At 53.6% G+C, this 12943-nt stretch overlaps 1 protein-coding gene across 1 annotated transcript in view; it reads right to left on the bottom strand.

Moving 5' to 3' along the window:
- Nucleotides 1–9602, bottom strand: part of ACSF2 (acyl-CoA synthetase family member 2) — a 204648-nt gene extending 195046 nt beyond the window's left edge. Inside the window, exon 1 of the mRNA XM_069752397.1 lies at nucleotides 9451–9602. Within this exon, the coding sequence (XP_069608498.1) occupies nucleotides 9451–9542 (92 nt within the window). The 5' untranslated portion in view covers nucleotides 9543–9602. The remainder of the gene's footprint in view (nucleotides 1–9450) is intronic.
- Nucleotides 9603–12943: the final 3341 nt, after the last annotated feature.

The following is a 12943-nucleotide window of genomic DNA, read 5'->3' as shown; positions in this document are numbered from 1 at the left end:
GTGAAGTCAAAGACTCACCCGTAGCTAGGAAGCTGCAGAAAAAAAAAAAAAAAAAAAATGTAAAAAATAATTGCACAGACCATCAACAAAAAAAACCAGTGGAATGGCCTCAAACAACCCAAAAAATTACATGCTGCAGAAAATGCTGCGCAATGTGTCAGCGCAGTTTTGTCTGCAGCATATAATAACATTCAATATGAGCAATGACATAAAAAAAAGATGCTTACCGCAGTGTGACCAGGAGCCGCTCCGCCGGTGTGATGGCAAGCCTCATCCTTGTGTCCTGCCTTTGGATGACCTCCTCTAGTTTTCCAACCAAATAATCGAAATGTTCCATCCTCATCCGTACATAATTGAAGAATTTCTGTGGGTTGTGCCGCAACTCCAGATAGAGAGTGGACTGGACACCCCTGGTCATCCGCAGCTCATTGATTGGATGTATCCAGAATTGTCTCACTCTCCGTTGCATCCTCCGTCTTTCTGCTGCCGCCTCCTTCTCCCGCACTATGATATCCAGGCGATTCGTCTCAAATATAACGTCAGTAACCAAACTTGCAATCCTCCCAAGTACACCATCCATCTTTGCCTCTAAACTAAAACCCTCAAAGATGGGCTGTAAATACAGTCAGTATATAGATTTCCTTATTTTCCAGTAGCCAATCAAATTTTGGTGCCTCCCATTTTAACAACTGATCCGTCGTAAAAACGGATGCAACGGATGGTAAAAATGTATGCAACGCATCCAGCATTTCAACGCAACCGTTTATCGGATTTGCGACGGATCCGTCGAAATGCTGTATGCGTTGCATACGTTTTCCACTTTTTTGACGCATCCGTTTTTTCGGAAAAAAGACGTTTTTGTGACGGTTTGCAGTTAACGCTAGTGTGAAAGTAGCCTAACACTACTTAATAATCCTTGCTCCAGCACTGGAGACCAGTGCTCTCATTGATACCGAGAATGGCAGCTCTGTTCGCACATATCAATACCCACACCGACCCTTGTCCAATATGGTAAATCATGTAATCAGAACGGCTTTCTATCTGTGGTGTCTGTAAGCAGCAACCTGAACATAATTGTGCCACTGCTTACCAAACAGGACAAGTAAAATTATTCGCTTGGGACCGAGACGGACTCTCTAAAGAATAGTTACAATGGAAGTATCAAGCCTCATTTAAAGGGAATCCGTGACATCCCCAAACAATATTACCATGCTAAGTTGGGGTTAGTCAGCAGGTTAAAGGGGTTGTCAGGTCTTAATCTACAAGTCTGCAGTCAATTTGATTGTAAATCAAATGCACACTGTGAAATATGTCGGGTGTTGGTGCTGGGAATGGTGGGCGATATGCATATTCCCGAGCCACATTCTGACTAGATGTGTGCAGCATTGCTCGATGCAAGTGTATGGAGAGAGGCCGGAGACAGTGTAGTTGGATTGTGGCCAGGAGTGTGCATATTGCATATTTGAGGTCACATGACCGCAGCTCCTGGTGCCGACACCGGAGAAACCTCACAGCACACAGTGCCCATGATGTGAGGCTTCACAAGTCTTTAGCCACACAGAGCGACTGCAGGCATGTGGATCCTGAGACTCTAGAACCCTTTAATCAAAGCCATGTGGCTGTAGCACTGAATGTCCGGCTGCTGGGAGGAAATGAATTATATTCCTCCTGGCAGCCTCTAGCTTTCAGTCAGAGGTACAGCATCAGTCACCGCTCAGTACATAGTGAGCAGCAGCTGTAACCATGCCCCGGCACTGACTGACAGCCGACTCTGCCCTGATCCAGTCAACAGCCAGCTGTCAGTCAGTGCCGGGGCATGGTTACTGAAAGCTGGGGGCTGCTCGGTGAATATAGTTAATTTCCTCCTGGGGAGACAGGTTTTTGGTGTGGTGGCCACACTGCTTCAGAACGATATTAACCCCTTATCTGCAATCTCAATGTTTGCCCCTTTTAAAATAAAAAAACTACTCACCTCCGATACAGATGCCTAATAATGGACAACCCCTTTAACTGAATTTTTGGAAATGACACAAATAGGTACTGATGTGTAGTACTGAGCAACTACCACAAGACAGTGCATGGGGCTGTGCTGCTCTGGCTGCTTTCACGATTCTGATCTGACCACTACTTCAGCTGAATACAGCAGTTTGTGGTTGTTGTGGGTGTCGGACCCCCACCAGACCGATATTGTTCGCCGATTAAGAGTTGGTCATCAACATTACAAGTGTGGACGACCCTTCAACTATTAATATATCAAGTACCGAGATCGCAGCAGGCCTCGTGTCTAATTTGGCTCAATATAAGGGACCAGTACTAGAAATAACGCTCGCGAGATGGGGACCCGTTACTATCTACAGGATAGTTGATAACCTATAGATCAGTGGTGGTCCGACCACTGGAACCTGCACTGAACAGGAAACTTTTATTCCTGTGACAACATGAATTGCAGGTCACATGCCTGACTGCAGCGCCATTCATTTTCTATGGGTCTGCAGAAAAGAAAAAAAAGCAGAGTGCAGCACACGGCAGCTCCATAAGGAATGAGCTCTGCACTCCTGTCAAAGTTCTCCATTTTGCTGATCGGTCCCATGGCTCAAATCCCCACCGTTCATCCTGCAGATTACTTGCTTTCACTGGATAACCCCATCTGAAGACAAACATTCACAGGTCAAATTAACTTTGGTTAAATGGACAAGGGATCCAAGGGGTAACATTTCTCCTTGCGGAGAGTGAGATGTCAAGCCTGCCAACCCAAGGTGAAGAGACGCTCCTCTGGGAAATTAAATATGCAAATTGTCTCTTTAGAGAGGAAGAGGACCTGAACTCTAGTGCCAACAATTGGAAATAGCAATTCTAAAAGTCAATATCGACCACGAGCCTTGCCACATGTTTGCACTGACCAGGGGCATTACTCCAAAAGTCACCTACTTCCAATAGGTGGCACTAGAGTGCTAGTCTTATTCCCCTCTGAAGAGACAATTTGCATGGTAGATCGACAACAAACTTGACCCAGAAAGGACAGATTTTGGGGCAAATTTTGCAGCTTTAATTTGTCAATCCCTGCATTTCCAGCTCTATGGATGACGTGTCGACACATGGGATCACTAAAGAAGGTGCATAGCTGTAGCAATCAGGTGTGAAAACATCGGACAGGAACAGACGACCAGACGGGACCAGGGGAGCCTCGCCAAGGGGCAGCAGTCGGGACCAGGAGAGCCCCGCCAAGGGGCAGCAGTCGGGACCAGGGGAGCCTCGCCAAGGGGCAGCAGTCGGGACCAGGGGAGCCTCGCAAAGGGGCAGCGGCTGCAGACGGGACCAAGGGAGCCTCACTAAAGGGCAGCGGCAGCAGACAGGATCAGGGGAGCCATGCCAAGTGGCAGCAGCGGCAGACGGGACCAGGGGAGCATCGCCAAGGGGCAGCGGCAGCAGTCGGGAACAGGGGAGCCTCGCAAAGGGGCAGCGGCTGCAGACGGGACCAAGGGAGCCTCACTAAAGGGCAGCGGCAGCAGACAGGACCAGGGGAGCCATGCCAAGGGGCAGCGGCTGCAGAAGGGACCAAGGGAGCCACTCCAAGGGACAGCGGCAGCAGACAGGACCAGGGGAGCCTCACCAAGGGGCGGCAGACGGGACCAGGGGAGCCTCGCCAAGGGGCAGTGGCAGCAGACAGGCCATAGGAGCCTCACCAAGGGGCGGCTGACGGGACCAGGGGAGCCTCGCCAAGGGGCAGTGGCGGCAGACGGGACCAGGGGAGCCTCGCCAAGGGGCAGCGGCAGCAGACGGGACCAGGTGAGCCTCGTTATGGGACAGTGGCTGCGGAGTCTCCAAATTAGAGACAATGGACAAAATCCACAACCTATTCCCCACTATCTCAGCAGCAGAAATTGAGATGATGCTGAATAGAAGATCTGCGCTACAGAAACATCTCCGTGTGGAACATTTTGGTGCTTGCTGCTGTCTTCCACTATGAAATCCTGGCCACATGTAGACAGTGTCCTACTCTCCAGAGTGCAGCACCCGCCCTGCTCCGGCCCTGGACACCAGTGTGACACTCCTGGTAGCAGTGTGACACCCCCGGTAGCAGTGTGTAACACCCCCGGTAGCAGTGTGTGACACCCCTGGAGCAGTCAGTGTGACACCCCCGGTAGCAGTGTGACACCCCCGGTAGCAGTGTGTGACACCCCTGGAGCAGTCAGTGTGACACCACCGGTAGGAGTGTGACACCCCTGGTAGCAGTGTGACACCCCCGGAGCAGTCAGTGTGACACCCCCGGAGCAGTCAGTGTGACACCCCCGGTAGCAGTGTGACACCCCTGGAGCAGTCAGTGTGACACCCCCGGTAGCAGTGTGACACCCCCGGTAGCAGTGTGTGACACCCCTGGAGCAGTCAGTGTGACACCCCCGGTAGCAGTGTGTGACACCCCTGGAGCAGTCAGTGTGACACCCCCGGTAGCAGTGTGTGATACCCCCGGTAGCAGTGAGTGACACCCCTGGAGCAGTCAGTGTGACACCCCCGGTAGCAGTGTGACACCCCTGGTAGCAGTGTGACACCCCTGGAGCAGTCAGTGTGACACCCCCGGTAGCAGTGTGACACCCCTGGAGCAGTCAGTGTGACACCCCCGGTAGCAGTGTGACACCCCCGGTAGCAGTCAGTGTGACACCCCTGGAGCAGTCAGTGTGACACCCCCGGTAGCAGTGTGACACCCCTGGAGCAGTCAGTGTGACACCCCCGGTAGCAGGCAGTGTGACACCCCTGGTAGCAGTGTGACACCCCCGGTAGCAGTCAGTGTGACACCCCCGGTAGCAGTGTGACACCCCCGGTAGCAGTCAGTGTGACACCCCTGGTAGCAGTGTGACAGCCCCGGTAGCAGTGTGACAGCCCTGGAGCAGTCAGTGTGACAACCCCGGTAGCAGTGTGACACCCCCGGTAGCAGTCAGTGTGACACCACCGGTAGCAGTGTGACACCCCTGGAGCAGTCAGTGTGACACCCCCGGTAGCAGTCAGTGTGACACCCCCGGTAGCAGTCAGTGTGACACCCCTGGAGCAGTCAGTGTGACACCCCCGGTAGCAGTGTGACACCCCTGGAGCAGTCAGTGTGACACCCCCGGTAGCAGTGTGACACCCCTGGAGCAGTCAGTGTGACACCCCCGGTAGCAGTGTGACACCCCTGGTAGCAGTCAGTGTGACACCCCCGGTAGCAGTCAGTGTGACACCCCCGGTAGCAGTGTGACACCCCTGGAGCAGTCAGTGTGACACCCCCGGTAGCAGTGTGACACCCCCGGTAACAGTCAGTGTAACACCCCCGGTAGCAGTGTGACACCCCTGGAGCAGTCAGTGTGACACCCCCGGTAGCAGTGTGACACCCCTGGAGCAGTCAGTGTGACACCCCTGGTAGCAGTGTGACACCCCCGGTAGCAGTCAGTGTGACACCCCCGGTAGCAGTGTGACACCCCCGGTAACAGTCAGTGTGACACCCCCGGTAGCAGTGTGACACCCCTGGAGCAGTCAGTGTGACACCCCCGGTAGCAGTGTGACACCCTTGGAGCAGTCAGTGTGACACCCCCGGTAGCAGTGTGACACCCCTGGTAGCAGTCAGTGTGAAACCCCCGGTAGCAGTCAGTGTGACACCCCTGGAGCAGTCAGTGTGGCACCCCCGGTAGCAGTGTGACACCCCTGGAGCAGTCAGTGTGACACCCCCGGTAGCAGTGTGACACCCCTGGTAGCAGTCAGTGTGACACCCCCAGTAGCAGTCAGTGTGACACCCCTGGAGCAGTCAGTGTGACACCCCCGGTAGCAGTGTGACACCCCCGGTAGCAGTCAGTGTGACACCCCCGGTAGCAGTGTGACACCCCTGGAGCAGTCAGTGTGACACCCCCGGTAGCAGTGTGACACCCCTGGAGCAGTCAGTGTGACACCGCTGGTAGCAGTGTGACACCCCCGGTAGCAGTCAGTGTGACACCCTCGGTAGCAGTCAGTGTGACACCCCTGGTAGCAGTGTGACACCCCCGGTAGCAGTCAGTGTGACACCCCCGGTAGCAGTGTGACACCCCTGGTAGCAATCAGTGTGACACCCCCGGTAGCAGTCAGTGTGACACCCCCGGTAGCAGTCAGTGTGACACCCCCGGTAGCAGTCAGTGTGACACCCCCGGTAGCAGTCATTGTGACACCCCCGGTAGCAGTCAGTGTGACACCCCCGGTAGCAGTCAGTGTGACACCCCCGGTAGCAGTCAGTGTGACACCCCTGGAGCAGTCAGTGTGACACCCCCGGTAGCAGTGTGACACCCCTGGTAGCAGTCAGTGTGACACCCCCGGTAGCAGTCAGTGTGACACCCCCGGTAGCAGTCAGTGTGACACCCCCGGTAGCAGTCAGTGTGACACCCCCGGTAGCAGTGTGACACCCCTGGAGCAGTCAGTGTGACACCCCCGGTAGCAGTGTGACACCCCTGGTAGCAGTCAGTGTGACACCCCCGGTAGCAGTCAGTGTGACACCCCTGGAGCAGTCAGTGTGACACCCCCGATAGCAGTGTGACACCCCTGGAGCAGTCAGTGTGACACCCCTGGTAGCAGTGTGACACCCCTGGAGCAGTCAGTGTGACACCCCTGGAGCAGTCAGTGTGACACCCCTGGAGCAGTCAGTGTGACACCCCTGGTAGCAGTCAGTGTGACACCCCCGGTAGCAGTCAGTGTGACACCCCTGGAGCAGTCAGTGTGACACCCCCGGTAGCAGTCAGTGTGACACCCCCGGTAGCAGTCAGTGTGACACCCCCGGTAGCAGTCAGTGTGACACCCCTGGAGCAGTCAGTGTGACACCCCCGATAGCAGTGTGACACCCCTGGAGCAGTCAGTGTGACACCCCTGGTAGCAGTGTGACACCCCTGGAGCAGTCAGTGTGACACCCCTGGAGCAGTCAGTGTGACACCCCCGGTAGCAGTGTGACACCCCTGGTAGCAGTCAGTGTGACACCCCCGGTAGCAGTGTGACACCCCTGGAGCAGTCAGTGTGACACCCCCGGTAGCAGTCAGTGTGACACCCCCGGTAGCAGTCAGTGTGACACCCCTGGAGCAGTCAGTGTGACACCCCCGGTAGCAGTGCGACACCCCTGGAGCAGTCAGTGTGACACCCCTGGAGCAGTCAGTGTGACACCCCTGGAGCAGTCAGTGTGACACCCCTGGAGCAGTGTGACACCCCCGGTAGCAGTGTGACACCCCTGGAGCAGTCAGTGTGACACCCCCGGTAGCAGTGTGACACCCCTGGAGCAGTCAGTGTGACACCCCCGGTAGCAGTCAGTGTGACACCCCCGGTAGCAGTGCGACACCCCTGGAGCAGTCAGTGTGACACCCCTGGAGCAGTCAGTGTGACACCCCTGGAGCAGTCAGTGTGACACCCCTGGAGCAGTGTGACACCCCCGGTAGCAGTGTGACACCCCTGGAGCAGTCAGTGTGACACCCCCGGTAGCAGTGTGACACCCCTGGAGCAGTCAGTGTGACACCCCCGGTAGCAGTCAGTGTGACACCCCCGGTAGCAGTGTGACACCCCTGGAGCAGTCAGTGTGACACCCCCGGTAGCAGTGTGACACCCCTGGTAGCAGTCAGTGTGACACCCCCGGTAGCAGTCAGTGTGACACCCCTGGAGCAGTCAGTGTGACACCCCCGATAGCAGTGTGACACCCCTGGAGCAGTCAGTGTGACACCCCTGGTAGCAGTGTGACACCCCTGGAGCAGTCAGTGTGACACCCCTGGAGCAGTCAGTGTGACACCCCTGGAGCAGTCAGTGTGACACCCCTGGTAGCAGTCAGTGTGACACCCCCGGTAGCAGTCAGTGTGACACCCCTGGAGCAGTCAGTGTGACACCCCCGGTAGCAGTCAGTGTGACACCCCCGGTAGCAGTCAGTGTGACACCCCTGGAGCAGTCAGTGTGACACCCCCGATAGCAGTGTGACACCCCTGGAGCAGTCAGTGTGACACCCCTGGTAGCAGTGTGACACCCCTGGAGCAGTCAGTGTGACACCCCTGGAGCAGTCAGTGTGACACCCCCGGTAGCAGTGTGACACCCCTGGTAGCAGTCAGTGTGACACCCCCGGTAGCAGTGTGACACCCCTGGAGCAGTCAGTGTGACACCCCCGGTAGCAGTCAGTGTGACACCCCTGGAGCAGTCAGTGTGACACCCCCGGTAGCAGTGCGACACCCCTGGAGCAGTCAGTGTGACACCCCTGGAGCAGTCAGTGTGACACCCCTGGAGCAGTCAGTGTGACACCCCTGGAGCAGTGTGACACCCCCGGTAGCAGTGTGACACCCCTGGAGCAGTCAGTGTGACACCCCCGGTAGCAGTGTGACACCCCTGGAGCAGTCAGTGTGACACCCCCGGTAGCAGTCAGTGTGACACCCCCGGTAGCAGTGCGACACCCCTGGAGCAGTCAGTGTGACACCCCTGGAGCAGTCAGTGTGACACCCCTGGAGCAGTCAGTGTGACACCCCTGGAGCAGTGTGACACCCCCGGTAGCAGTGTGACACCCCTGGAGCAGTCAGTGTGACACCCCCGGTAGCAGTGTGACACCCCTGGAGCAGTCAGTGTGACACCCCCGGTAGCAGTCAGTGTGACACCCCCGGTAGCAGTGTGACACCCCTGGAGCAGTCAGTGTGACACCCCAGGTAGCAGTGTGACACCCCTGGAGCAGTCAGTGTGACACCCCAGGTAGCAGTGTGACACCCCTGGAGCAGTCAGTGTGACACCCCAGGTAGCAGTGTGACACCCCTGGAGCAGTCAGTGTGACACCCCTGGAGCAGTCAGTGTGACACCCCTGGAGCAGTCAGTGTGACACCCCTGGAGCAGTCAGTGTGACACCCCCGGTAGCAGTGTGACACCCCTGAGCCGTCCATCAATCACACATGCCAGGAGTAGTACCCGGGCACGGGACCATCTGTAAGGGGCGTGTGCCCATTCCTTCACTGCACCGTGCCCTGATGCCAGCTGTCCGCTGCACTACCCTACATGTAGGAAACCCCACACACACCACGCCACGTCACATAGTCCCTGACACAAGCGTAAAGCAATGGGTTCCCATTGCGTTATGGGACCGCGTTTAACGGACAGCGTTGCACGGCGAAATTAACGCCGTGCAACGCGTCCGTTAACGCGCCCATTGAAGGCAATGGGAACGCGCTTCACTAGCGCGTGCCATGTTCGGCACGCGCTAGCGACGCGCCGGTGATTCCTGGCGCGCCTCGGACGCTGCAAGCAGCGTCCGAGGCGCGCCCGCGGTCCGTTCCCCGCTCTCGCAGATCGGGGATCTGCAAGAGCGGGGATGTTACCGCGACCCCGACCGCAGCCCCATAGAAAACATTGCGTTAGCGCAATCCGCTAGCGCTTGCGCTAAACGGATTGCACTAACGCAATGTGACCCTAATATATAGAGGAGAAGCACGGTGCTCACCCACCTCCGGGGAGCGCTCTTACCTGCCCTGGTGTATGCCCCGAAACCACACCCTCTTCACCCCAATACTCAGAACCTTCCGAGTCAGAATCTGCACCAACGCTAGGGGCGCCATGGGACCAGTGTGCTGAGCTCAACAACTTCTGCACAAAGAAACCGCCCGTCCATATCAGGGGACTTTCAATGAAGCCACGCCCATATCCAATAAACCCCGCCCTAAGTGGGAGTGACTTGGCCTGATTCCTGTTCGCTGTCGCTGGAGGGTAACTGCACAGTGCGAGGTCACAACTAGGGGCTGTCTGAAAAGTGCCTGCCTTGGAGTCGTGCATGTTGGTGGTAGTAGTCCTCGGTCCAGGCTGCAGTACTTGCTTACTCTGCTCGTCATATGTCACCACCGTACAGTAGTCGGACCCGGGGCCGTGCGGCCACATTACAGAGTTTACACTACTTGCTGTAGTGCACGAACTAGTGTTAAATCTGCCACTGCTTTACGGATGGCGCTCGGAAAGTCCGCGTATGCTGCATACTGCAATCAAAGCCACCGTGTTTTTTTGCTAGTGCAGTTTTTTTGTTTCCCAACTGTGCGTCATGGCTGATGCCAGTGTAATGGCATGAGACAGCTGTGCCGTGTGACTGGCTGCAGCGGTCATGTGCCGGAGTCGTGCTGTCTCCACTGCAACCACATAGCGGAGAGTCGTCACTGGAGCAGCGGTGGATAAACATGGCTGACTGGGATTTGTACATACAGAAAGCATAAGGCATCAAAAAAGGCTTAAAAACGTTGTAAGGGGGCTATAGGTGGAGCGCATAAGGGTTTGTAGTAGGACCGAAAGTCCGCCCCCTCCTCCCCGGACTGCAGAGTGGGCAGCGGATGCGTCGAAAAACTGCATCCGCTGCCCACCTCGTGCAAAAAAATTCATAACGTGCCTACGGAAATGTGAAAGAGGCCTTAGATAGCTTGAATACATGTGGGGATTCCCTAGCAACCAGACAACCCCCACATGTACTCAGGCTGGCTAGCAGCTGTAAATCATGCAGCTGAGGCAAGGAAAACTAAATCTCCGAGTAGTTACTAATACTCAGAGACCAACCGAGCGTGCTCGGGAAAACCCAAGCAACGAGTACACTCGCTCATCACTAGTGATAATTCTTTCTCAACTGTTTCATATTAATGCTGGGGTCAGATGAGCATATGAAAAATTGTCCAAGTTTTCACCCACATTGTCATCCATGTGACATCCGTTTAAAATGTACATGGTTAAATGCCGTTTCCTAGGTTAATAATGGCAATGTATCTGTAAAAATGCCGCACAGATGACTCGTATGGGATCCCTTTTTTGGGCACATTCTCAGAAGAGAATAGTGCATGCTGCGTTTTTGTTTTTCACACGGACACTCAGTCCATGTGAAAAACGCAGTCATCTGAGCAGCCCAACTGAATTACACTTGTCAGTGAGCTGTCCGATATCTAATCTATAACGGTGGATGCGTCCTTCTGTCCAAGGCCGGGATGGGTGGGCCAAACTCCGCGCATTCGCATACCGCAGTACGGCGCCACATTTTATTGAAGACACTGTGTATGCAAATTCATAGATATAGTATTTTTAAGAAAAAATACTGTGAAGAATAAAATAAAAGGGAGGAAAGCAGCCAGCAAATTAAGACATACACAAGACCCCAACCACAAACTCTCGCACCAACATTTAGCATAAATAATTACCACAGAATTTTTTTTTAAAAAAGTTGTTTACACAGAATTTTATGCAGTGCACATGTGCCGGGCATGGCCGCAGCATGCGCATGTGGTAACAGCGCTAGAGTCAGTGCGTCTGCATATCGCAATCTCCAGCGCCATTTTATTGAAGACACTACCAATGTATCAATAAGAATGCTCGCCACCCGGGCGTAGAACAGGTTTCATAGTTAGTTAACTATATCGGCACACGTCCATATAATGCGCTCATCAACGGGCCTCAGATATCCAACAATATGCACTGACCCTCTGACTGCTGAATGGAGCAAGGTTTACAGAATTTTAAAGGGAATCTGTCACCAGTTTTTTCACGTCTGAACTAAGACTAGCACCTTAGCGCCTGTGCTGCATTCCATAATGCATGCACAATCGCTGCCGGGTGTCAGTTGATTTTGACACCTGGCAAAAAGTGCCAGGAGCGGTCCCGCACTGCTCCTGGTACTTTAGCCCCTTAAATGCTGTGATCAAAGGCGATTGCCATGGTGACGCAATGTCGTCATGACAACACCTGGGTCATCAGAGCTAGTAAAGTTACTAGATCATGTTCAGAGTATGATCAGCAACTTTATCAGTGTAAAGCTGACAGTTTGCATAGCTGCTGCGATCAGCCTGCAAAAAATGATAGTCCCATAGTGGAGCAAAGTAAAAAAGTAAAACCTTTCTTTTTTTAAAATAATTGTAAAAATATTTAAAGAAAATCAAAAAATCATTATAAAAATATCAAAAGATATTGTACCCATAAATAAATATTTGTATGAAAAAAATAAATAAATAAACAAAAAAAGTACACATATTTGGTTTTGCCGTGTCCGGAATGACCTGACCTAGAAAACTGTCCCACTAGTTAACCTTTTTAGTGAACATCATAAAAAAAAAAATAAAACACAAGGCAAAAAAAAACAATGCTATATCAACATACTGCTGAGCAAAAAGTGGAATAAAACAAGATCAAAAAGAAACTGTCACGCTCGCGCCCAGACTGGTTGGCGCGGGCGTGCGGGGGTGTGGCCCCACTGGACCACAGACCAAACTACCCTGGAAGGATATGTACTTTTGCCCTGTCCTGTATTTGAATAATATGCCATTTGATGTATGTAACTGTTCTCTGGTGTCTATTAGCTGTAATTTATGTATTCTCTTGGCTGGGAGTTCACCTGTAACAATATGTCTCCTTCCCCCAATACTTGCAGCCCTAAGCTATAATGTAATTAAGCTTTGTCAACATCACTAGTGGAGGAATAGCCATTCTTCCTCACAGCAGGTGGCTAGTCAAATGTACATATTACATAGACTGCCTGGAGCCCACCAGTCTAGAATCTTCTGGTGGACCCAACCATTGAATAGAAGGTGTAACCCCTACCCCTTCATGGGCAGATCCCAGGAGCTCAGACAATCCATTCTTATTTTGAGATCAGATGTGAGTTGATCCTTGAAGGAGAAGGAGTGGGGATTCTTAGCTGAGGCAAGACCCCACGCCCATCTGTGACTGCGGAAGCGAACGGGGCGAGAATTGAGCTGAGGACATATCTCGTCGTTCGTGGGATTGTTTTGGGATCCCTTGGGATATTAGCGAAGGGAATGAGGATGTCGAGTCCATCTGGGTCGAAATTCATGGAGGGAAAAATGGTAACAAAATTCTCATTGGGGTCTGTTACGAACCCCCAAATATAACAGAAACCATGGAAAGTCTACTTCTAAAGCAGATAGATGAAGCTGCAACCCATAATGAGGTCCTGGTTATGGGGGACTTTAACTACCCGGAT

The sequence above is a fragment of the Ranitomeya imitator genome, chromosome 2 (assembly GCF_032444005.1).
Source record: "Ranitomeya imitator isolate aRanImi1 chromosome 2, aRanImi1.pri, whole genome shotgun sequence".
NCBI classification, from domain to species: domain Eukaryota; kingdom Metazoa; phylum Chordata; class Amphibia; order Anura; family Dendrobatidae; genus Ranitomeya; species Ranitomeya imitator.
This window is presented reverse-complemented; position numbering and strand designations above follow the sequence as displayed.